The sequence below is a fragment of the Oenanthe melanoleuca genome, chromosome 10 (genome assembly GCF_029582105.1).
Source record: "Oenanthe melanoleuca isolate GR-GAL-2019-014 chromosome 10, OMel1.0, whole genome shotgun sequence".
NCBI lineage: Eukaryota > Metazoa > Chordata > Aves > Passeriformes > Muscicapidae > Oenanthe > Oenanthe melanoleuca.
In genome coordinates, this window is record NC_079344.1 from 9,328,576 (window position 1) to 9,352,749 (window position 24,174).

General features: G+C 43.2%; 1 protein-coding gene across 1 annotated transcript; it reads right to left on the reverse strand.

Moving 5' to 3' along the window:
- Positions 1-19,450: 19,450 nt before the first annotated feature.
- TLNRD1 (talin rod domain containing 1) lies at positions 19,451-22,399 on the reverse strand. The gene has a single exon (XM_056499976.1). The coding sequence runs from the start codon at positions 21,286-21,288 to the stop codon at positions 20,221-20,223; it is 1,068 nt and encodes a 355-aa protein (XP_056355951.1). The 5' UTR covers positions 21,289-22,399; the 3' UTR covers positions 19,451-20,220.
- Between the last annotated feature and the right edge of the window lie 1,775 nt (positions 22,400-24,174).

The window sequence follows — 24,174 nt, forward strand, 5'->3', positions numbered from 1 at the left end:
GCCTGCAAGTAAAACATTTTATAAACCAGACTGTATTTAGCCTCTGTGTTTTCATTATAGCTATTTTCCAGACCCCAAAAGCTGAGTTTATTTTTTGAAAGAGACTCCACAAGTATAAACTAGAGCTTAACTTTTTGTTATTTGTAAATGTTACATGTTTTATTCCTGAAGAGCTGTATCAAAACTCTACACAGGACATTGAGTTCAGTGCTGCTAAGGGAAAATGATCCATCCTCCCTATGCAGAAAGCCTTATGTCACGAGGGGATGGAAACAAAGAGCTCTGAGGGACTGGGATAGGCAAACTTCCCTCCATTCACAGGAAATGGGTGAAGCCTTGCTTGAAATTATTATTCAGACATTTTGTGCTGTGAAGGAAATGTCTCCTGATAGCACAAGCTATTGGTTTCCTGTTGTGAACTAACAGTTTTGGCATAACCAAGAATGGACAGGAAGGGCAAATGATTGGGGGTCATTGGAGGAACTTATTTTAATGAAAAGACCAGACCAAGTAAGTGGGAAGAAATATGGCCTCAAAAAAACCCTAAATTAAAATGGGGGTGGGGGAACAGGGAAGAAAAGGGCTCAGATGCTGATTGCTACAGTGGAAATAAATCTTTGTGGGAATAAATAATAACAAAAAAAATGTCTCCCATGAAATGTTCACAGGGTAGGCAGGGGGAACACTGTTGTTGGGCAGGAAGTATCACAGGAGGAGAAAGCCCTTTGTGTCCTACCTAATCAAGAGCCTGATTCAACAAATAGATATCCGGCTTCCACACTGAGGAAAGCAATTTTTGGAAGTTTTCACAGATGCTGAATTGTTTGGGTCTTTTTTTTACAACTAGAACCTTTTAACAGAGGCACTTTCCAGTGTTCTTTTTCAAGCAGGGTGTATAAATAGCAGTGCCAGCAGGTCCCTGCACTGCTGGAGCACTGGGCCAGCTGAGTGTGACACGGTCCTTCCCAGCCTGCTGAGAGAGCAGAGAGGGGGATGAGGCTTCCCTTGTCCCTCCTGAGGTCTTTGGGGATCTGTGCCACCTCCACAGGGTTGCTGATGCCCAGCCAGGAGTGGCTGTTGTCTGTCACTCTGGCTCTTCTCTGGAGGGCAGAACTGCTTACAGCTCCAGAGCCTTCCTCCTGGAGGATGGCAGGGCATGGCAGGGAGCCCTCACTGAGCTCTGCCCTGTCCCTCACAGGGTTTCACTGTCAGCACCAGAAAGTAAATCTAAAAACCTCTCCAGAGTCACAGGCTTCGTTTTAAAATGGCAGCCTAAGTTTCACTTCTATCATTCAAAGTACCTAAAGACTATTTCTATGAATCAATGACATCTGCTTGGACTTTTGTGTTATGTGCTTTTGGAGCAAGCATCTTCATCCTTGCAGGTTATTTTGATTGTATGGAAATTCAGTTTGTAGAAAATGGCTGCCTGGTTCAGAAAAAAACATGAAAATAGTCACTTTATTTTTGCAGATTCTTCAAAGGCTGCCTCTAAAGAGTCTTTTATGATGCCAAACTGAAAAGAGTTTGTAAAAACGCGTCTGAATTTGTTTTTGGATTTAATTTAAATAGAAATTTTAAACTCATATACAACATTTCTGCTTTCTACTCTTAGAAAAATACAAACTTCAGTCACATTGGAATCATGGTTTTTTTTTAACATCTCCTTTTAAATATTTTTGTTTCCATTTAGGACTGCCAGCATTACCATGGAAACCCCCAAAAATAAAGACTTTCCCAGCCTTGTGAGAGTACACCTGCAAGAGCAAGAACTGCCTATCAGAAGTGACTTCTTCATTCTGGGTGTCACCTAAGGACATTTTGTGTGGTCAGTATGACTTTTTCCCTCAAAATATATTGAAATTATATTCTTAACTTTGATACAATTTGGTATCTTGCCATGGACCAGTAACAACCAGTCTGTTGCTATCCAGTAGTGCTCTCTTTAATATACTATCTCAGTTTCAAGAGGAAAACCAGCTCTTGACAAACTGTAGAGTTGAGTTTGGAAGCCCTGAAATACCAAGATGACATAAGCACTCATCTCAGTGAGACAAACACGTACAATGAAGATCTAATAAGCTGTTTTAATATAAATCATTTCACTGGCTTCAGAAGGACTTGGATCAGAGTTACAGAGGGAATTGCAAGAATTCATCTGCTGTTTCCTAGTGGAGAGGTGGAGCATATTTACTAGTGAGCAGTTGGCTACTATCAAAGTGGATCTGTTCAAACTTTTCAACACTGCTAATTTTATATATATTTTTTGTTACAAAATTAAACGGTTTGATGTGAATTTTTACAATTGCAATTAGCTCTGTGCAGTTTTCAAATTAACAACCAAAAATTTTTAGTTAATTGCAATGGCTTAGCATGTATTTTTTTTCCAAGTAGAAGGCAGCTATGGTGGTAGGGCTGAATTCAGATAATATTTCAAGACAATGTTCTTGTAATAATAAGCCCTCAAACCAACAAGATATTTCCATTCTTTTGGTGCCTACTCTCTTCTCTTAACTAGATGAATTTTATATTCTGCTTGCCAAATAGTTAAAATTTTCAGCATATGGAGGCTTTTGATTTGTGTATCTCTCTGCAGTGTAGTGGCAATTTGACAAGTCTGCATCTGTAATGAGCACCACTGGGAAAATAGAGATTTGTTTGTTTGTTTTACTGTATTAAGAACATTCCAAAACCAATGAAAAACTGACCTCTAAATGATGCTAGAAATACACCTTTGCGTTATTACCAATAGCATATGAAAATCACCTACATATTTTTTGCTGTTGTTTAAGCATACTGGAAAACCTGATTTAAATGCACTCAGGTGTCACAAAGATTTGCTTTTCACTGCTGTTTTAATGAGCAAAGTCCTTGGCAGAACTGTTTTTCAGCACAGACAAACCTCAGAAATGCTATCTGTAACATCTCCATGGAATGTCTAATACCAAATGATCCTGTTCAAATCAATAGACACCTTGGGAAATTAGATTCCACGTGAAGAGGAGCATCAGCCTCAGCTCCCTGGGAGTATTGAAGTACTAAAGGAAAGAACAAATTCAGTCCTCAAACCAAATGTTTGCAGTACAGAGCTGAGTCTAAAAAGGGAGGGATTCATTCAAGCAGAACATTTGGCTGTACATGACAAATTAGTGTCATGACTATTGATTGCACGGTCTCCAACTATACTCTCATAAGAATATTATATTTTTGCAGGACTGGAGCTTCCTGTAGTACAAATGAAAAATTTTTCCAAAGAAGTCTGGTGTTTGTAAGAAGAAATCTTTCCAAAGGTACACAGGTACTATCAACAAGATACAAGAGTACTGAAGTAATTTTTGCTGAATTTACCAGCTTTAGGTACTGTACTATGAATTTTCTGGATGTTTGCAGTCAATAAGGTATCTGTGTCACAAGAGAAATGTTTCCCCAACAAAAGCTGATTCAAATGTTATACATTCCCACTGCTTCAATTTTTTGCCTTAGGCTAAGTAGATGATTATTTAGTGTTGCTACAAGCTGTCATATTACTTCTGCTGCTCACCAAAGAGGTGGTTGTGTTTCAGCATTAGGCAGGGAGTGTTCCTGTGTGTGCATTTGAGCCCAAAAGGAACATTTCAAAAGGTTGTTGCCTTCGTTCATTGAAACCCTCTAAGGTTGATTGTTGTTGCAGATGGCAGCAGAAGTTGAATTTCCCTGTGAAGGTGGGTAGGAGTGCCAATCAGATGAAACCAGGAAAAGGTTGTAAGTGTTTTAAATTCTTCTGTGGCAAAAAGTGTGGAAACTGCAGATAGGTTAGAGAATGATTGGTTACCATGCAGGGTTAATTTTTCAGGAATGAAGTGGAGAAATTATAATGACATTAATTGTAGTGGAATTTGTAAAATGGCATAGAATTGAGGTCAGTCATTGTAAAATTATTCCTCTTCCTTTGGCTGGATGCTCTGCACAAGCTGCTATTCCCCCTCCTACAGTGTTAAAATCACTTCTTTTCATTTGTGCATGCTTTCTGGAACTGATGAGATTAAAACAGCATAATACCACTTCAACTCAATAGGGAATGATTGCAGTTGAAAAGCATTTATTTATTTGATGTGAATCACTCTGTAGCACATTTCAGTTCCATACTTGAGAGGAGGGGTTTTGTCTTTTAAATATTTACTTAAATAGGAGAAAAGAGAAGATGTCCCTGTCCCTGGCACCTTTACTTTGCTAATGCAGGTGACACACACCTCACTTCACAGTGCTGATGTATTGCAAGGGGACAGCTAGGATAGTTTCAGTTATTCTAGTGTTCACTGTTACCGCACCAAGTCTTTGCAGTTGTGTATGCTGGTCAGTGTAAAAAAGAAATCATAATTTAATATAAGTATCATAGAAAGGGTTACAAACAAAAAAAACCAAAAAGACGGTTTTGTTGTAATCCACTGGCTGTTGGCTCCACATTGCTAGGAGTTTTTAAAATGAGCTAGACATTAAATAGCCACAGTTTTGTCTAAAAATAAAGTAGATGCTTTATGGGGAAAATTTTGTCCTAATTAAGAGGACAGATGAATTGTGGGGAGAATGACTTAATATTATGGTAATCATAATATTTGACTTTTAATTGTATTTAAAAACACTGCCCTTTTAATGACAGCTTGCTTACACTAATTCATAGCTTTGCTTTTTTTTTTTTTTTTTCCCAATTTAGTAAACAGTTCAGATCAGATCCTTTTATTCCAATTTACATACATGCTAATCATTCCAGGATGGAACTAACAATTGTATTCTAGCAAGAACAGAAGAGAGTTTGTAGAAAAAGAACATAAACAAAAAAATCTTTTTTTAGGCCAATTAATATAATTGGAAAAGGCAGGTTTTTGGGCTCAAAGTCCTTTCTCTGGGTCTGAAAAGGAGTGGCAGAATCTAAGACAGTGATGAGATTAGGCCAAATTCCTCTTAGTTTAATCTAATTATGTTAGTTAGGACACTAGAGAGATAAGGGTAGTTAGCATGCACAGAGCAAAGCTCCTCCATGTTACAGCAATCATGCTGTGCTGGGAAAAGTTGTGTTGCAAGGAGAGCTGCACAAGCCTGTACCTCAGTCTCCAGGGACCTCCTGGTGTCCCTGGCGTGCACACTGGCAGCACACACAGTACTCAGGCCCATGGAATACAGGGTCTGCAGGGGCTCTGGACCAGCCAGGTTAACACCACAATGCCACCTTTACAGAGCTCCCCTGGACCTGTGGCTTCCTCAGCCACTGTCTGACTGCTGAGGAGCCTGAGTCCTGCTCAGACTGAGAGCAGCTCGGTGCCTGGGACCTTGGGAGCCCCTCTGGAGTGCCCCATGAGCTGGTGTGGACAAGATTCCAACCAGGCAAATGGATGGATTACCAATATTTCTTGGATTCCTTGGCCATCTGGATGTACTGCTACCACCCAGGCTCATTTTTCAGCTTGATGAATGTAATGATTTTGGCAATGGTTGTGGCTGCTCTCGATCATTCTTTCAACAATTTCCATTACCCTAGCCAGTTATTTTCAGGGTCTTGGCCTTTTCCTTCAGAGCTATGTGTTTCTATGTTTCAAGATCTCTGAATAGAACTTGTACAAGTATATTCCTTTATATCTACTCCTCATCTTGGAGCAGTTTACATACAGCAAATGCCTGTTGAATGGGCTTGTGACAAAGTGACCCAGGCAATGCTGTTCTAAATGACCTTTCCCCAGACACTGAGTAAAAAGGAGACAAGCATCAGCTCTCCATTTTGCTGGACAGGGCACACACACTAAGCTTACAGTCAGGTGGAAAGTAATGTGGATTTCATAATGGTGTCAGTAGCAGACCCCAGCTGTTCCCTCTGGGGAACATAGTCCCACATAGGGACTTCCCAGACAGGGCTGGTTTCAGCTCCATTTTACTCTACACTTTTGTCTATCTGCAGTTTTTTCAGTTTTTTTCAGCCCCAACAGGCATCTTCTTGTGTATTTGAAGCTGAAAGAAAGTCAGCAAACAAAAACTGAGTCTACACAGGCACCCAGAAACAAAGCTGTCATTATAGGATATGCAACTGCTTTTTCTGAAGTGTTGCTAAGTCTTGTTCTTTTAGATCCCTACACACTGTCCAGTTCACATCTCAGATCACTGGGAGAAAAGAAAGTTCCCAAATGTGCTTGATATAGTAAAGAAGTCCCAGAAGGAAAAACCTAAACAAACACTATTCCCCTCACTGAGCACACCCCATCCTCCCCCAGCCTAGGCAGCCACTGACACTCTTATCACTTTCTGCCAGCAACTCTGGCAGTTCTGTTCTTCACAAGGAGGGCATACACTGCTTGTGCAGTTTTTTGTTACCCCTGTGCATTGTATGCCTCAGTTACTGAGCCAGCTGCTCTGCTGATTCTTAGAAGGGCTTTCACAGAATGGAATTCTGTACAAAAATGCTGCTGCCCTGAGACTAGGTGGTGACTAGTGGTGACTGGTCATTAGGTCACCCCTGCTGGCTTGTGGTGACTGGCGCCATTCGTTACAGAAGGGGCCAAACAGCAGACAGACGTTTTGGCAGAATGGCTTCTGAGTGACAACCTTCCTAGGATCAATCTTTACCAGTGAATGTACATATCACAGTAAAGTAGACCAGGCATCTCTAATTACCACTGCTTAGTCACTAAAGTAGGGCTGGCTAGTCTTAGCCTCTTGACAGAAGAAGTTATAATAAAAACCAAAACCTGCACTTGGTGAAATTTATAATTACCACCTGAAATAAAGACATTTCAGATGCCATTTCCTTGAATATATGGTTAATAGTTTAAAATCTTAGAAAGCATGTGCCAGCTCCTCCCCATCATACAGCTGCACCACCAACTCCACAGTCTTTGGATTCAGTTCAAATCTTTTTTCAGTATGACAAGAACTTTTGCCAACACTGTAGTTAAGCAACAAGAATGATTCCAGTAATAAGACAGACAAACAAAAATACCTTGGCAAGCAGGTAAAGATCTAAAGCCTTGGGAAAGGCAGGTTAAGTTTTCAGCACAAATAGAACCATAGCAAATTAAGCAGGTTTGTTTAAATTGTACCTGAGATGGCCACTCCTAGGAACAGGTCTTGAGCCATAACCTCTCCTTTCCGGAGGCCCTTGCACACAACCTGAATCCAGACTGTCTAAAAGTGCCTTGTTCTCACTTCAGGCCACATCAGCCCTTATCAAAAAGGCCATGGAACATCTTGTCTGGCTGGACTCAAACTTATGGTCTTGTCACAAGGACAGATGGGATGTGGGGAGGTGACAGGGACAGGTAATGCTCAGGGCTTGACACCACTGCAGGATAAGGGTCAAAGGCTGGGAGTAAACTTTAGTTTTTCTCCAAGTGTACTGATTAATTCAGCAGTCCCAAATGTGATCCTGGGAACTGATCAGGAGTTTAATTCAAAGCAGTAAATTTGTTCTTTAGGCTGTGCTCAATTCACGGAGCTTCTTTATCCACTGGATCAAGGAAAGCCCCAAAAATTACACATTAGGTATGCACAATTTCATAGCAAATGCAAATACACATTTTAAATGTCATATGAATGCAGTGGATTGTATTCACAGCATGCTGGTGGCCTACTTAAATACTAGCATTTTCTTCTCTTCAATGCATGTGTAATTTATAATAGCCAGCTAACATCAGGAAGCTCTTCATGCTCCAAGGCTGAAATACTCATATATTATACCTGTATACTGTGCTACCCCCTAGGACTAATAGTAAAACAAAATAGGGAAATTCACTCCCTAGAGAGAAGACTCCTCTAGGCTTTAAGGACACATAACTTCCAATTAAAGTTTTACAGAAGAGCTGATATGTGCAGTGTGACTAAAGCTCGAGACTACCCCAATGCATGTCTGTCTGATGAGATGCCTATGGCAATGCTGTTGCATTACAAACTTGTACCAGTAAATCCACCTCTGAATGCAGTTCATCTCTCTTGGGAATGAAGTTCATCTTTCACAATACAACATGGTCTTCTAAACAGAAGGAGAAAGAAAAAAAACAGTTATCATTCTTGTGCCAGGCAGAGTTCAATTTGAAAGAAACCGGATGAAATGTGTATCATTCATCTAAGGAACAAATCCACCCTACAGATTTGTCTGAGAGACAAGTGAATGTGATCCAAAAAAGCTATCCATTTCAGAATGGGAGGCTTGAATTCAGTCCAACCAGAAAATGCAGACTGAGTAACATCCATTTATTCAGAGTAGTAATGGTTTCTTCTAAGAGCACATTGCCTTGATCATTGTGTTAAACACAGTATATACAACCAACAAAAACTCCCATCTTTGCAAATGCAGGCTATCTGCCAGTTCCACAAAGGGATTTTTTTTTTTTAATAGCTACTGCATAAGAGCTGTTGCCTGCAGAGCAGGTTTTGTGTGCTCAGCCTAGTGCAATCATCAGGTCTGAGTGCACAGTAAATGGAATTCACAAGCCTTTCCAAGCCACCTCCTGTGTAAAGCCCTGAACAGACAGTCCCAGAAGTGAAGTAAGGAACCACTTCCCTCTCCGCCCCTTTGGGCAGCTCACATAAATGCTTTTAGCAATACCTAAAACAAGAAAAACACCTACAGCCCCTTCAGTGGGACTGGCGGAAACAGAACGGAAATGAGAAACTGATTAAGGGGAGAGCCAGCTTCACATGCAAAGAAACTTCCAATTTTCGTTCCTAACCACTTTTTAAAAAGTGCTTGTTTCGCTAGTATTCCCTTTGAAAAAAAATAAAAATCTTGGCCCGTGAACTCTCAGTGCCTACACAGATGAAAGCTGAGAGAGGCCTTAAATGACTTCAGCAGGAAACTACTGGGAAGGGGAGGGGTCTGTTTTCTGACAGTCCCATTACACATTTCTAGGAAAAAGCTTTTCAAGTTCTGTGGACAAAAACGAAACAGAATTACAGCACTGCCTCTCTTTTGGAGACAATCAAAACAACACTTTTCCTGCTCCCATGCTGGAGTGCTGCAAAGTAATTCCCTTCTTTTTATATCTCTCCTTCTCTCTTTCTCAGGATCTTGGGGACAGGAATAGCACTTCAGATTGAAGAAATTGTTAGAATCAATGCATTCTAATCTGTTCAAATAGGACCCACGTTTGTTTCAGGTAAACTTGAGGAATACTTTGTTCTGCAGTTGCATTCATAAATCCTTCTGCCATTTCCCAAACTCTCACAAACTGTTTAGTGAGCTCAGGAGTTTTCTGTTTAGTAGTGATGACAAAGCACTCAACTACTGCAAAACCACAGCAGGGAAGCTGAGCAATAACAGACGTCAGGCAACATCACCCCCGATCACTGGGGTGGAAGGTCATCCTCAAACAGTATTTCCATTTTTCCCCTTGTGGTAAATTGCTATGGGAAAAATCCTCCTTTTATAGACTAATAGTTAAAATAGTTAAAAATTAGAAAGTCACCACCACTTACACAAAGCTGGAATTCCTGGCCGTGTTGGGAATTTTAACTGATGTCTCCACCCAAGTAGTGTGTGGAACCAATGTAATGGCTAACACAATTCAGAGCTTAAAATGGAGTGATGTTGCAGCTCCAGCTGTTTTTATAACAGTACAAGAGATCTTTGGAAGCATTAGAGAAGAAATAGAAACAGGGGTGAATTATGTCTTCTAGCCTGATGTTGTGCACTAAGGAATATGTGAGTGACAGTGTAAAATGCAAGAAAAAAGTAAAGCATCACTGGACAGTATTCCATAGTGCCATGGCCAGGACCAAGACAGCCACAAATAGTGATGACTGTTGGGACATATCTCATGGGAAACAGGTGCATTGTTTTTTATCTGTGCTCCTAGAAAAGGCACAGTCCTCAAAGGTGAAGATACATGACAGCCTGGGATAGACAATACAGCTTTTGTTCTGATGAAGAAGAAAGGTTCACTGTGAGCAGACTTGGCCCAACTGCCCTTAACAGTTTCTGAGACTCAATGTGCTCTACAAATCCCCCAGTTATCAGCAAGCTACAGCTCCCTATTTATCAGCTCATCCAAGCTAACTCTGCAAGGGCTTTTTTATTCCCTGAGAACTGAGATGTACTGTTTGACCAAACAAGTTTACACCTTCTTTCCCAGCTGGAACATGCAGAGACCCAAAATCACTGGCAGGGCACAACGATGACAAGCATTTACCTTATTACCAAATATATTTCCACATAGGTCCCTGCTTATAAGCAGAAGTTCTCAACTAGCTGCTAGTTCTGATGCAGATTTTCAGCAATTTAATAATTACTTAGTATTTAATGAGTATTTAGTAGTAATTTAGTAGATCTGCTGTATATCTGGAGATGGTAGAAATAAAGAATTTATCCAGTGAAGAGAATCATGGTATAAACTCTATGCCCACTGAAAACAGAAGCTTATTTGCTGCCAACATCAATGCTTCATATTTGCACAGAGTACCATGCTGTGTATTTAAAAATAATTAAATAAATAGATAAGCAATGGAACTATTTGACAAAAACTAAAGAGGGATGAGACACTTAATAAAACACTTCTAGGGCTTTCATCTCAAAAAACTAATTTAAAAGGTTGCTTATAAATAATAAAAAATTCTGTGTTTCTTTGAAAAGTCAAAATACCCAAACCTCAGGTAATGCAGTTCTTCACTAACATTACAACAACCTCTCTCAGAACATGTTAAACCTGTACATCCCAGTTTCATATCTGCAGGTAAGACTCACTCTGCAAATTAGACCTAACTAGGAACATTTTACAGAGCACATTCTAAAGGGCTATAATTACCCCTCCCTACCCCCCTCCCCAAAAAAATGGCCTGAGAATTCTGTCCTTTCTGGAGTGGTAAAATTAAACAGTTTAAAAATAATATGCTTCAGGCTCACAGGAGTCCTCAAATACTATTACAAATACAGCAGCACTTAAAATTCCTAAATTGAAATTATCATCAATCTGACTTAAATTCCTTAAATTTTAGAATTAATAGTCCTGAGGTAGAGGGGCTAGTTTAGAGTTATTGAAAGAGAAGTGTCCATCTTACAGCATTCTCCTACGGCTGTACTGTGAACATTCTTTATGCTCTATTCTCTTGACAAGAGTGATTTTCCTTGGACATCAGTGATTCCTGGAAACTCCAGATCACTTCAGTAAAATGCAGTCTCACAAGGAAGAACCTGCAATATCTCAGAGATCATAGTCTGAAAAAGGATCTAAACCCAGTGAGCAACTGCATTTTCCATAAGTGAAACCCATCCATCTTCTACAATCATCTCATGGAGAGGAGATGCCCACACTCAGTAAACAACTGGAACAGCAACCCAGGTAAAACTGTGGCTAAGGCAGTACCTTTGGGAAAAGCTTTTAAAAAGTACTTTGACTCTTTTTTAATAATGTTTCTATCAGATAGATTTACTAGATTTTAGAAGCCTGTTTTATTCAAGCTTCTTTCTGATCACCACTGATCATACATTTCCAAAAGTGTATTTATCATCCAGGGAAAGTCTTCTACAGACCACGATTATTTTCAAAAGAAAAGGGGAAAATACGGCAAAGGCTTCAAAAATGTGAGTGAATTATTTCATTCACAAGTGCAGCATGTGTTCTCTCTTCTGTAATGACACAGTACAGAAAACAAGAGGTAATTAATGTAATTCCTTTGCCAAATGAGTGGGATCTTATAAAGAATTGGCACATAATTCTGATTTGAGCTTTCTTGTTTTAAACAAAACCAAACCTAATACAGAACAGTACACGGTCCTTCACCATATTTATCTTTTTCCCCCAATACAAGTGCCTGCAAAGTGCTGGGCCTGTAATCAAAGGACATTCAGTGTCCAAACCAGCACTATTGATGCAGCCAGACATTTCTGTGTACTACAGTACAGTCAGGAAAGTGAACCAAAGAAGAACATTTGGTCTTTTGTTGTCTTACATACCAAGACAGAAGAGCATGGCTCTTCCTCTGTTCTATCCAATGAACAGATGTGAGTTTAATCACACACAAAAGAAAATGCTCACAAGTTTCAGACTGACTTAGATATTTAGAAGTAAAATTATTTTCTCAAAGGAAGTAATTTTCATCTAATTATCTTGAAACTGTCCATAAAAGGCAGATAGGTAAGGAATTGGATAAATACTCCAAATAGGGTTTCCTTTGGAGTTATTTTCTTCAGCTGGAAAGAAACCTAAGGTAATTTTCATCAACAAAAAACTCATGGCAAGATAAGAAAAGAAGCCTCAGGGTCCATTATAGGAAAGTTATAGGAGATTCTTTAATAAATAAATATAACAGAGCAATGTAAATTTAGATGCCTCCTCTGTCTTGCTGAATTCAAAGCTGCAGATCAACTCAACTCACAAGGTTAGCAAACAGCAGAGTTAGGAAAATAAAAGCAGAAAATGCCATACAAAAGCCCAAAAGGACACTTTAAGGGCTATAACTTTAAGCTGGCCACTAACCTACTATTCAGCTCCCCTGCCTCCCCCCCAACTCAAATCACCTCATAAATACCAGATTTTCCTTCCATCTGAGGAGCATTCCAACTCTGACAAACTCTGTGAAATGCAGATCCAGGGAACATCTGGGGCAACTCTTCAAGACACATTTTGAGAGGATATCCATGGATGGAGGTGGATGGAATTTGCATGCAGAGAGAACAGGTATGTTTCTAATGCCATCTGGCCCTTGGTTAGCAGGGTCTGTCCTGGCCTTCACAGGGATAATGTGCACAGAGTACAAAGGGATCTCTTTTCCACATCTGGGTGTTGCACCAGGAGCAGAGGGTGCAGGGACAGAGATGAAATCTGTGATTCTGATGTGAAAGTAAGATGCACAATGCTGGCATCTGGCAGCCATAAAAGACACATGAGATAGAGCTGGGTCCCTGGTCTGTGGCCAGCCAGGGCACCTGCAGGGATAACAAGAGCTTGTAACCCCTGCAGAGGGGTCAGGATGGCAGCAACACAATTATGGCCCATGCTGGTACTTCAACTGCAAATTCCCTGGATTCCTAGAGCTTCTGCAAGAGCCTACCCAACATCCCAGATTAATTTTAAAACCACAGGCATTCAAAGTTCATCACAAATGACCAGGCCCACAAAACATCCAGACATACACTTCCCACTGAAAAATCAGTGGGAGATAAGCCCCTAAATACTCCTATAGTTCTGACCAAATATTTTCTACCTTTCCCCCTTAAGAACTCCAAGTTGTGCCATCCCTTTGAGGATGCTCATAGCTTTTTCAGTCCTATATTTCACTGTAATTTCTTGAGAGTATCACAGCCTGCAGTGCCCAGCTAGCAGCATCTATCTGGAGTTTCAGAGATAGTGCTGGTGTCTCTGGAGCATGTAGTGTTCACTTCAACAGCTGCTCTTCAGCCCACTCACGTTACCAGCTCCATTTACAGGCTGTTGGACAAACTCCTCCAATGCCAGGCACAAGACAGGATTACAGATCTGAATGAATCCATGTCTAAACTCAGAATTAAGGAAATTTCATGCAGGCAGTTTCACTTACAGACTTCCTTGCAATGCCTAGGACCTATTTGGGTTTGTACAAAGTGAGTTTTTAATTATGAGCAGAGAAACAATAGCTCACTTCAGCATGAAAAAGAATACACCCACTATTCTTCCATGCTCTGTAATTTAAAAATAGGTCAGCTCATTAGCTTTAAAACTTTCAAAAACACTAAAACTGAAATACAGGGCTCAATTTATTTTTGTTTTTTAAGCCAGACTCAGAGATTGAAGAGTTTTAGACCAATGACTACTTTAAGATGATGAAAGAGGATAAAGTTTTTGAACTATGAATCTAATATAGCCAGAACAGATTGATTTCATAGTAAATTTTTAAACAGAAAGTAAATTTTTAAACATTGACTAAATTTAAAGCATTTAAATAAGACCAGAGCACTAACTGCATGCCAGTTCAGAAGTGCTGCAGGGCCTATAATTTGTCACTCTGCACATAGAGATCGAGATGACTTTTCTCACTTTTTTCCATGGTGTGCATGTCCAGAATGCAAACAGGGAGCAAAGTGCACCTGAACAGCCAATTGAGACACTTCCTATATGTAATGTGAACCAGACACAATCAATACATACTGCAAAAAATTGACTAGGAAAGGGCAGTTTCTTACTCTGTACTTAAAAACATAACCCTGAGAGCCAGAATTGCTCTCTTGACATTTTGTAAGTTGACAACAACAGAATTATGATTAGAGGGACATTGACTCCCAATGCTTCCCAAGTACCTTCTGCATGACCTGGGGGAACACCTGGTGTGCATTCAGTATGAAACAAGTTCATCAGTGCCAGTGCCCAACAGGCTTCAGGGCTGTGTTCTCTATCCCCAGACTAAAGTGCAGGTTCCTGCTGCCCAAACAACACTGGAGAAAAACTGCTGGTTTGGTAAGCAAGTCAAACCAAAACTCAACTACTCTTAGCCATCCCATACTACCAGTAACTTCACCTGAAAATAATTTGATTTTAAAATTGAATTTAAACAAGTTGTTGGTAATCACTTTTCAAGTATTTATTTTATTGAGGGAGGGAGGAGAGGAAAATCAAGCTATTTAGCTTTCCAAGTATTTAACATAAAACCCAGAAGAGCTCCATCTGGCAACCAGCAGGATTTCTAAATAATCTAAATAGTATCTACATAAGAACCAGGCTGTCTATGGAGTGAGACAACTTCAATTTTTACAGCCACAAGAAGTCTTTATTAACATAAAAGGAAATTATAAAGAATTACGATAGAACAGGAACAAGAGCCTGGCAAGCTGACAAAAGACCCCAGGAACCTCTGCAATAATCTTGAAATGCTGCTTTTGACTTGTTGGAATACAGCATCATACTCTGCGTGGTTTAAAAAAAAAACAAAATAAAAAACGCTCTTAGGTTCAAAGGACTCCAGTACAATAAAACCAGCTCTAGGAAAATATTCAGATTAATGAAAATCAATATGTAATTCCTTACTTTGCCACACAAAAAACAACCCTTAACATTTGAACATAGTTTGGAAAACATTAGTATTTAATTAAAGTAATGGACAAGGCTCTTCATGTTTATAGATGTCTGTCTTCATTAAGAAGATGGTTCTGAGTACTGCTGCTAATTATGTACATTAAATATACTTTTGAACTAGTTTTACATATAAAAAATATGATAATTCTAATTCCCAAGTAAGTAAACACCTCAGCGTATACAGTATTTAATTTTCTGAGTTATTCACATGAAGGATCTGGCCCTGCACTTCATACCTAGCCCATCTACTTTTTGGATCATTTGTGAGTGATCCAAACCTGCTGGTGGTTTGGTGTCATATGGGAAATATTTAACTGGTCCTCAATGCCCCTGTCAAGTTGCCATTGGGATTTTCTGTCAGTTTCTTGGCAAAAAATCAAAGAGTGAAACAGTGGGCCCAAAAAAACATGTTATGGTGATTCTGTGAGGATAGGGCAGCCTTGAAGCTCTGTGTTTTCCGCTATCCCTGGGCTACAGGAAGAGAATTTCTATCTTTATCATTGCCCATCTGGCACCTTTCACAGGCAGCAAGAACAAAGAAGTAAAATGTACTGGCCCCTACCATCTGCTTCTGCTTGTGAAGTCTGCAAAGAGCCCGACAGGGAAGAAAGCAAAGAAAGATAAAACTCAACCCCTCCATTTCCCACCAAACTGTTCTGGCAGGTACACGTTGTGCCTGTACTTCTTACATATCTCAGGGCCACCCTGGAGACCTCTGGTTCCCTCCAGCACCACAGCTGCTGCACACAGAGCATCCCAAACCCTCCCACCCCACGTCCTCTCAGAGCCCTCTGAGGGCCCCAAAACGCTGTGCTGCCTCAGATTTGCTGCACTGGAGCAGCCACTGTTTTATCTAGAACTGGAAAATTCCTGTGGGTTTAATAAGAGGTATTACCCTACAGATTTTCTCTGGTCCCACCTCCTTTCCCATCAGCCATCCCCTGTTACTGCAAGGCTGCCTACACCATGTGTTGGCTGAACCCCTTCTGTCTCTGACAGAAGTTTGGCCAAAAAGAGCAGATTTTCTGCTACTTTGATCATTTCCTGTGGTAAAAAGTGAAGGGAATTATCTGACCCAGGGTCTTTTTTTTTCTTTCTTTCTTAGTTTTGAAAAATAACATGGCTTTACATTTGCAAGTTCCCTTAAATAGTGTACTTGCTTTCCAATAGCATTTTGCTGTTGGTTTACTGGTTGCCTTACAGAACTTTTTTTTTAGAATCAGAAAACACATTGCTCTGATCTCAAACTTGAACTCAACTGCTGTATTACATCAATAATGACCTTCCCTATGCTGAAGCAGCAACCACAAGATAGTATCAAATTTATAGACAATACAGAGGTGGCAGCTTCTTCCCTGTTAAAAAATTATTACATTTAAAAAACAAGCTTACTTCTCTTGTGGTGGGGACAGCGGGTTTTTTGGCTACAAATGTGCATTGCATAATGTCTTTAGAAATAAGTTAACCATTTTATTAAATGCACTGTTACAGTAGTCTGTGACATATGTGATATAAGCACCCTAAAACTTTTTTCCCCCCTCAAGACTCCACATCAGAAAACATCTCATGCTTGTGTAGGTCCATGTTGAAGAACTCACAGCACCTGCTGACTTAAATGGTGTGGAAGCATTTGGGAACAGGGGTCTAGGTACAGTGCCAAGTGGTAATCACTGACTCCCATGGGCCCTCAAGTGCACCCTGCAAACTCATCCATTTTGCATTTTTTCCTGGCCCAAAGAGTACAAAGTAAACAAACAACATTAATCTTCCTACTGAACTAATGTCTTGTATCAGAATTAGTATTCTATAGGAACAAATTCCAAATAAATTATCAAAATATACATTAAGTCAATAAATGTAGCGCTACAGCATTTAAAATAGATACATATATTCACACTTAGTAGTGGGACTCCCCTTTTTTCAGCTCAGAAAAATGCCACACTGTGTAAGTTGTGCTTGTTGGCATCAAAACTTTTCCTTTCAACTTTGCTGTGCTAATTACATGAGTAGATACACAGTTGAGCTGAGGCCAGGGTGCAGTGTGTGCCTCCCTTTGTGTGAGTTGTACTCTCAAAAGAAATGATTGAACATTTTGAACTGTTAAAATTACTATTATTTTAAAATGTTACAGGAAGCTACTTTGGTGAATTTACTGTTTGTAAATTTTTGTATTTTTTTTTTTAACCAGCCTTCTAAAAAGTCATGGCCCTGGCTACATTTACTTATAAAACTGAATCCTTCTAGAACTCACACAGCTCAAAAGCTGAGGGAGACCTAGGGCTGTCTGGTTTCTTTCAGCATTAAAGAAAGATACATACTTATTTATATATGCATGCATGTACCTCACTTAAAAACATAATAAGAAAGGGGATGAGGAATCTATGGTAACCTTGTTAAAACAAAAATTGCACTAAACCACTTCAAACAAGATCTTAGCACAACAAAAATCAGCATTATCATCATTAATAATACAGTGCCTTTCATATGCAGAGGTAATAAGCAGGCTGTTCTGTGATCCATATAACCTCAATAATGTATAAATGAATCAAAAAGGATCTAATTAGTTCGGCAGCACCAAGAACTATTAAGTAGAAACATCAAAAGAATTCTCTGGTTTGCATGGAAGGAGGAGGCCTCACCAACGTGGGTCACAGACAAGACCTGGAGCTAAAGGATGCTCCCTGTAGCTGTGCCCTGGGCTCCCCAGCAGCATCCCTGCAGTCGCACACGGAGGCTGGAGGCCGCCCCAGCAGGACCCGTGCAGAGGAAGGGTGGAGCGGGTTCCTCACCTCCTGCTGCAGCACAGATAGCACATCCTGCACGCCCGCCTGCCCCTGCTCCTCCTTCCCGCAGGAAAGGGAGCAGCGCTGCCTGGGGAGCGCCTCCGCTCCCACGGAGACACCGGCAGGGAGATGCAAAGGGCAGCTGGGCAGGTGCTGCCACCAGCACAGAGCCACTGCACGCCCTGCAATGGCCTTGGCCTCCCGCGGGTCCCTCCTGCCAGCCCCATGGGAAAAGGCTCCTGTGCACACGGGAGCACCTGTGGAGGCATCTCAGCCAAAGGTAGAACACTCAGTGCTTATATTTATTTATTACAAAACAGTGAGAGGACTTCTATATTTCACCACATAGCTGTGGGCACCCGTGCCTCTGCAGCACACACTGCATGGTGAGAACATCACACCCCACAGGAGTATAGCCTGGGCTGATTATGGCAAAGAAAAGTCTTCATACAATTCTCTAAAGTCAGAAAAGTTCCATTTAAATATAAACAAAACCTAAGACAAATGTCCACTGTACTTAAGGAATTATTTTTCTCTAACCCTGAATATACAGATATTGCTTTTATCTCCTCCAACAGATATATCTGTCCACTACCCAGTTAATGTCTCCCTCCACTTAAGTAAAAGCATCATATGCAAGAGAAATAATAATGCTATAAAACAAAGACCTTTCACTACTACAAGACCATTCCATACCCAAAGGTTTCCTTCTTCAAAGGAATAAATAGTATTTGTTAAGGTTTAAGCCACAGTACCAAAATTTTAAGGTGCTTCCTCCAATAGCTTTAAACATGGTTTGATCTGCAGACCTACTAAAAAACCCCACAATTATGCAATGGAACAGAGAAACAAAACCTTTCCAAAAAACTTTGCTCTTCTATTTATCTTCTCTTTAATACAGAGAAGACAACAGATCTCACAGGGCCACAAAGACCAGGCTGACAACATTCATCATTGCAACTCTGGGAACTACTGCAGTATGCACTAAGCTCCACTCACACCTCCCAAGGAATTCAACTGGAGGTCAGCTGCACCTCCAAAGTTAGCCATGGTCTCCTGTAATCTACAACATCAAACTCAAACTGCTTTGACAGATATCTCTACTGAGGAGCTCCAACACAAACCTCTGAGGAATTAAAGCACCTACTCCAACAAACCTTCACAATCCCAAGAAAACGTATGGCACATGCCAGGCTAACCAGGGAGTTAAGTTTTTCAATAAATAATACTGAAACTCAAAGGTTTAACACACAGATGGCCCCCAACACCTGCAAGAATGAAAATACAAAACCTTCTCAAAAGGTTACACTGAATGCTGATAAAGACAAACAAAGCCAGGCTGTGCCCTGCTGCAGCAACCACCAGCGCTCTGCAGAGCGGTCCCAATGCCAAGCAATGCCAGGGCACAGCAATCCCAGTGTGTGCAGCACTGCCCAGCTGTCCACAGATACAACTGGAACAGCTCTGTCAGAGCCTCCTGAGGAGGAGGGGTAGTACTGGGAGAGGGACAGCATTTATGAAAATAAAAGAACTGAATTGAAGCCTGTATGCTGCTGTCTAGAACTTACAGTTACGTTTGTACCACCCATTCCCTGGGGGAAATGACATACAATACAAACAGGCCTAGTTGTTCAATTATTCAAGTATTAAGAGATTCACAGAAAGGCATCTGAGAAACATAACATTTTAATAGATGAAATAAATACTCCAGTACATGCAAGATAAAAACTGACATTGGAAAAAAATTAAAAATCACTTTTGTTATAGTGTAATTTTGTTTGTTTGTTTAAACACTCACAGTAGCTTTTCCCCCAGTTTGGAAATCAACACATGGAAAACATAATCACAACCTCCAGTCCTTCCACTCCTACACACCAAATGCACTTCTAACCTAACACTTGATGCAAAATAAAAAAAAGTCATACAAAACAAAAACAAACAAAATAGTAGCTACATCCATCATCTATGTGTTGTTGGGTTTTTTCATTTTTTTAAATGAGTAAGAACTGAGGTAACCTTTTTCCTGCACAACCGAACAGCAAAATTTAGAAGGGAAATTTCGGAAGACAAGACAAGACAAACTTTAGAAACCGCACCCAGCGCGATTAAAGCTCTTTTTTTTCTCCTTTTTCTAAGATACCCCCACCTCCCCAGATATAAAAAAACTTTGAAACAGTTTTACCACTTGTGTGAAGACCTTGTTGAATAAAGGAAAATTTATCTGCAGATGCTTGCTTAACTTTAAAGTAAAATAACAAGAAGCCAAAACTGGCTACCTTTATTATACATATAGTTTGAATATGTTCTGCTTCTTCACCACGTGAAATCAAAGGATTGGGCTCATCCAAGCAAATTCTTTGGTATACAAAAAAGGGGTGAGGAGGTGGGATATTATTTTCCTTTAGCAATGACTGGGATCTAAAGAGAAGATGTGGGGGTTAATTCACAGAATTGGAGTTCACTGGCGGTAAAGTCCTGGGTGAAGATCTTTCTCTTAGTGCCTGAGATAGCAGGTTGCAACCATCCGAGACGGCGCAAGCCGAGTTCCTCAACCTTTCCCTGTAATCGCTCATTTTGGTGCTACTTTCGGGGTGTTGGGCTATATCCCTGAGGCATTGGGTCAGGAGCACACAAGCAGATACCACACTCATGGCTCCTCCTAGGATGGCAGTTTGCACAGCTTTGCCCTCTGGATTAATGGTGGCAGCTTTACCCAAAAACTGGGGCTCAGTGGCAAAGCCCACCAGAGCATAGACAGACTGCACCAAAGGTCCACTGAACAAGACGCACCGGTTCCTGGTCAGCTCGCTGGGTGAGGTCTTCACCTCCTTGACACAGGCCAAGAGGGCAGAGGCGCTGGTGCTCATACACTTGACACTGAGTTTGAACTGCTCCTTAGCAAATTTATCCTTGGATTTCTCACTGGCCAGCACGCAGGCGTCTGTCAGGAATTTCAAGTTCTTGGACATGTTCTGAGAAACCTCCAGCAGGAGCTGAGGGCTCATATCTGCCAAAGGGGTGGTCTTCAAGACCCCGCAGCCGTGCTCCACCTCATGCCTACATCGGGTCACCTTGTAGCGATCCACCAAGCCAGGCATGGCAGGCTGGGCCCCCGGAGTCTCCACTGCAGCCAGGTAGGCAGCGTGGGCAGAGCACTCGGTCAGGGACACCACCAGCTCCCCCATCTCCATCAGGCTTTCTCCCACCTCCCCGAAGCGTCCCATGTTGAGCTGGCTCTGGACGTCATGGGTCAAGATGGAGAGTCCTTTGGTCCTGGCAATGATCGTGTCCCTGCACTTCTCGAAGGACTCACCGAAGACAGACAGACTCTCGGTGTTCACCGGCCTGGTCTCGCTCGACAGCAAAAGCAGATCGGCCACCAGTTGCATCTTGATCTTGCAGTGGTCGCAGATAGAGATGAGCTTCTTCCTCTGCAGGGAGCTGCTGCTGGGGATGCCGCCGCCGGAGACCTCGCTGCTGGACTTGCCGGAGCCACCGCTAGCCATAGCGCCGGGGGGGCACTCGCATGCCGCTCGCTACCCCGCTGCCGCCGCCTCCGCCGCCGCCCGAGCAGTCCCGACTGAGCCCGGCAGGATCGCTCTGCCTTTTCCGCAACATCATTCCATTAATCGCCGGGAGGCAAGAAAAGGCTCTGGGCGCCGGGGCTGCCGCCGCTGCGGGAGCGAGCTCGGCCGGGGCGCCCGCCCCGCTCCGGCGCCAGCCTCCGCTCCTACGGCGCTCCCGCGGCGGGGCGGCGCTCGCCGGGCGCCCCCGGGCCCCGGTCTGGCATCCTTTAGCTAAAAATACGTAATCTTTTTTTTTTCCCTTTCCTTTTCGCACGCTGGCTCTCCTTCCTTCCACGGCCTCGTCCGGCTCTCCCCGGCTGCGGGATCCTGCGCGAAGTTCCCTTTACCAGCCGCAATACCTCAGGGACGCGCCGACGCCGCGCCGAGTTGGGGCAGGGGCGCAGCCCTTCAAGTTGCTACCGCGCCCCCGGCGCCTCCGGTCGGGGAGCGCCCGGCGGGCGCAGCTCGCAGGGGCCGGAGGGGCGGCGGCTGCGCACCATGTGCCGCCCCCGGCGCCCGCCGCGGCCCCGGCTCGCAGGAAGCGCCGCGGAGGGTGTGGCCCGCCCGCCCCGCACGGCCCCGCCGCGCACCCGCGGGGAGCCGGCCCGGGAGGGGACCGGGGCACGGCGGGGAGCCGGGACGCGGGGGAGCGCGGGGGGAAGGGAAAAAAAATAAAAAAACGAAGAAAGAGAGGAGGGGGAGGAAAAAAAAAAAAAAAGCTCCACCGGATCCGGGTGCTGGGGCGGGCGGGCGGATCCGTTCCCCTTCCTTTGCCGCTGCCTCACTCCTTCCTGCCGCGATCATTCACGCGGGCGCTGCGCGCTCGCTCCCCGCCGCCGCGGTCCATGCCCTGCGCCCCGGGCCCTCCTCGCTGCCGCCGCCGCGCCAACTTAGGCTCTTCCCGCAAACAAGGGTGGTGGCCGCGGGCTGCAGCCGCGGATGCTGCGACCCGCCCGGCCTTGCGCTCCTCCTGCCATCTTCCCTGGCTGAGCCGCCAACTCCCAGGGAAAAAAAAAAAAAAATTAAAAAAATAAAAAGAGAAAAAAAAAAAGAGGGGAGGAAATCTTCGTTTAAATTCCCTTTCTCAGGCTTTCAGACAAACTACTGGGAAGCGGCGGCAGCGACGGCGCTGCCAGCCAGACGCTGCACGGCTCCGGGGGAGCTCCCCCGCCCCGCTGCCTTTGCTGTAACCTCACTTGAGCCTATCGAAATCTTTTGTGCGGTGTCACCGCCCTTCGTTTAAATCCTGCCCTCCCCCCGCCGCCGCTCCGCGCCCGCCGCCGCTCGCTCCTCCCAGGCGGAGGGGGCAGCACAGCCGGCACCGCCCGCCGCCGCTGCCCCGTGCGGGCTCCGCGCTGAGCGACGGCGAGAGGCGGCCGGGGAGCGGCCGGAGAGCGAGGAGCCGGCCCGGCCGGGGCTCAGCCGGGGCCCGGCCGGGGCTCAGCCGGGGCTCAGCCGGCCCGCTGCCGCTCCCCGCCCGGCCCCGGCACGGGCAGCCCGCCAGGTGAGTGCGGGTTCCGCTCGGAGCCCCGGCCCGTGTCGGGCTGTCGGGTCCGGCGGCAGAAGCCGCCCGAGGCAGAGCCGGGAGCGGGCTGGGCGCGGGCCGGGCGATTGCTGCGGCTCGCACACCAGCGGTGCTCTCAGCACTGGCCTGGACACAGGTTTAAACCAGCCAAGGCGAATTGGGTCTGATGCTCTCCCGTTTCCGTCGCTGTTTTTGAACACTGGTTACTGTTTATTAGACTTTAGCAGGGAAAATGTAAACTTACTGACGCTGCTGTGTAATGAAAGCTCTGCGAAGGCTTTCCTTGTTCTGTTTCCATTCTGCAGCACACCGAGAACTTTTTCAGACGGTTCTGTCAGAAGCAAGTAAACCTGAGGCACGCGTCAGATTCTGTCCTGTTGCACAGTATCTACATCAATATAATTCTGATTAATCAAAGCTCATGTTGAAACCACATCTTATATTTGTTACATATTTTGCTGTAGCTTAAGCTGCAGTGAAATAATATTATTTTGCTCCTTTCAATCAGAATTCTCTTTTTGAGTCAGCCGGCTAATTCTAGGCATTTACAATGCATTTAACAGGTTACAGAACTCCAGAAGTACATTTGTCCCAATTCACAGTTAACATCCTGCTACATTGCTACTATGCAGCCGTATAAGTGACCTTGAAATAAATGGACATTGAACCAGATTCCTCACTTGCAGTTGCATCCAATGATGCCCTGGCACAAATAGAGCCCACCTAATGGATTCTGTACATTTAAAGAGCTTCAGACCAGTTTATTTGCACATTAGCTAGAAGAACCTTTGGTCTTGTAGAGCAGGATGAACACAGATGTGAAAGTGGGGGTTAACAGGGGGGCAGGGGAAGCCCTTGCCATAAAGCCAGGCTTGAGAAAAGGGGTAGATACTGATCAGTGGGTGTGTCAAAAATAGGGCAGTTCTCCACCCATCCCTCCTCACAAAAACAGCGTGAGGGAAATTCTGTTTACTTGAGTCAGATCATTGCAGTTTCAGAGGTCATGATTTGGGCCTAAACAATTTTGGCTTACAGCCAGCAAATTATTTTCAAAAGTGAAAAAAGGAATGATTTCAGAGTACTCTGAAAAATAAAAATCAATGGGCAGAATAAACCAGCTGAACTGTATTTCAAAGTATTTCCAGATATGTCCTTAAATGAGGTAAGATAGTATGCAGCATAAGGAATGTCTCTCATAAATATTAACCTAGTTTATCTTTAATGAGGATTGACTACATTTAATTAGGGTTTGAAAGATTTCATTTTAGAAGACGTAGGTCTCTTCCCTGGCTAGAGGAGGT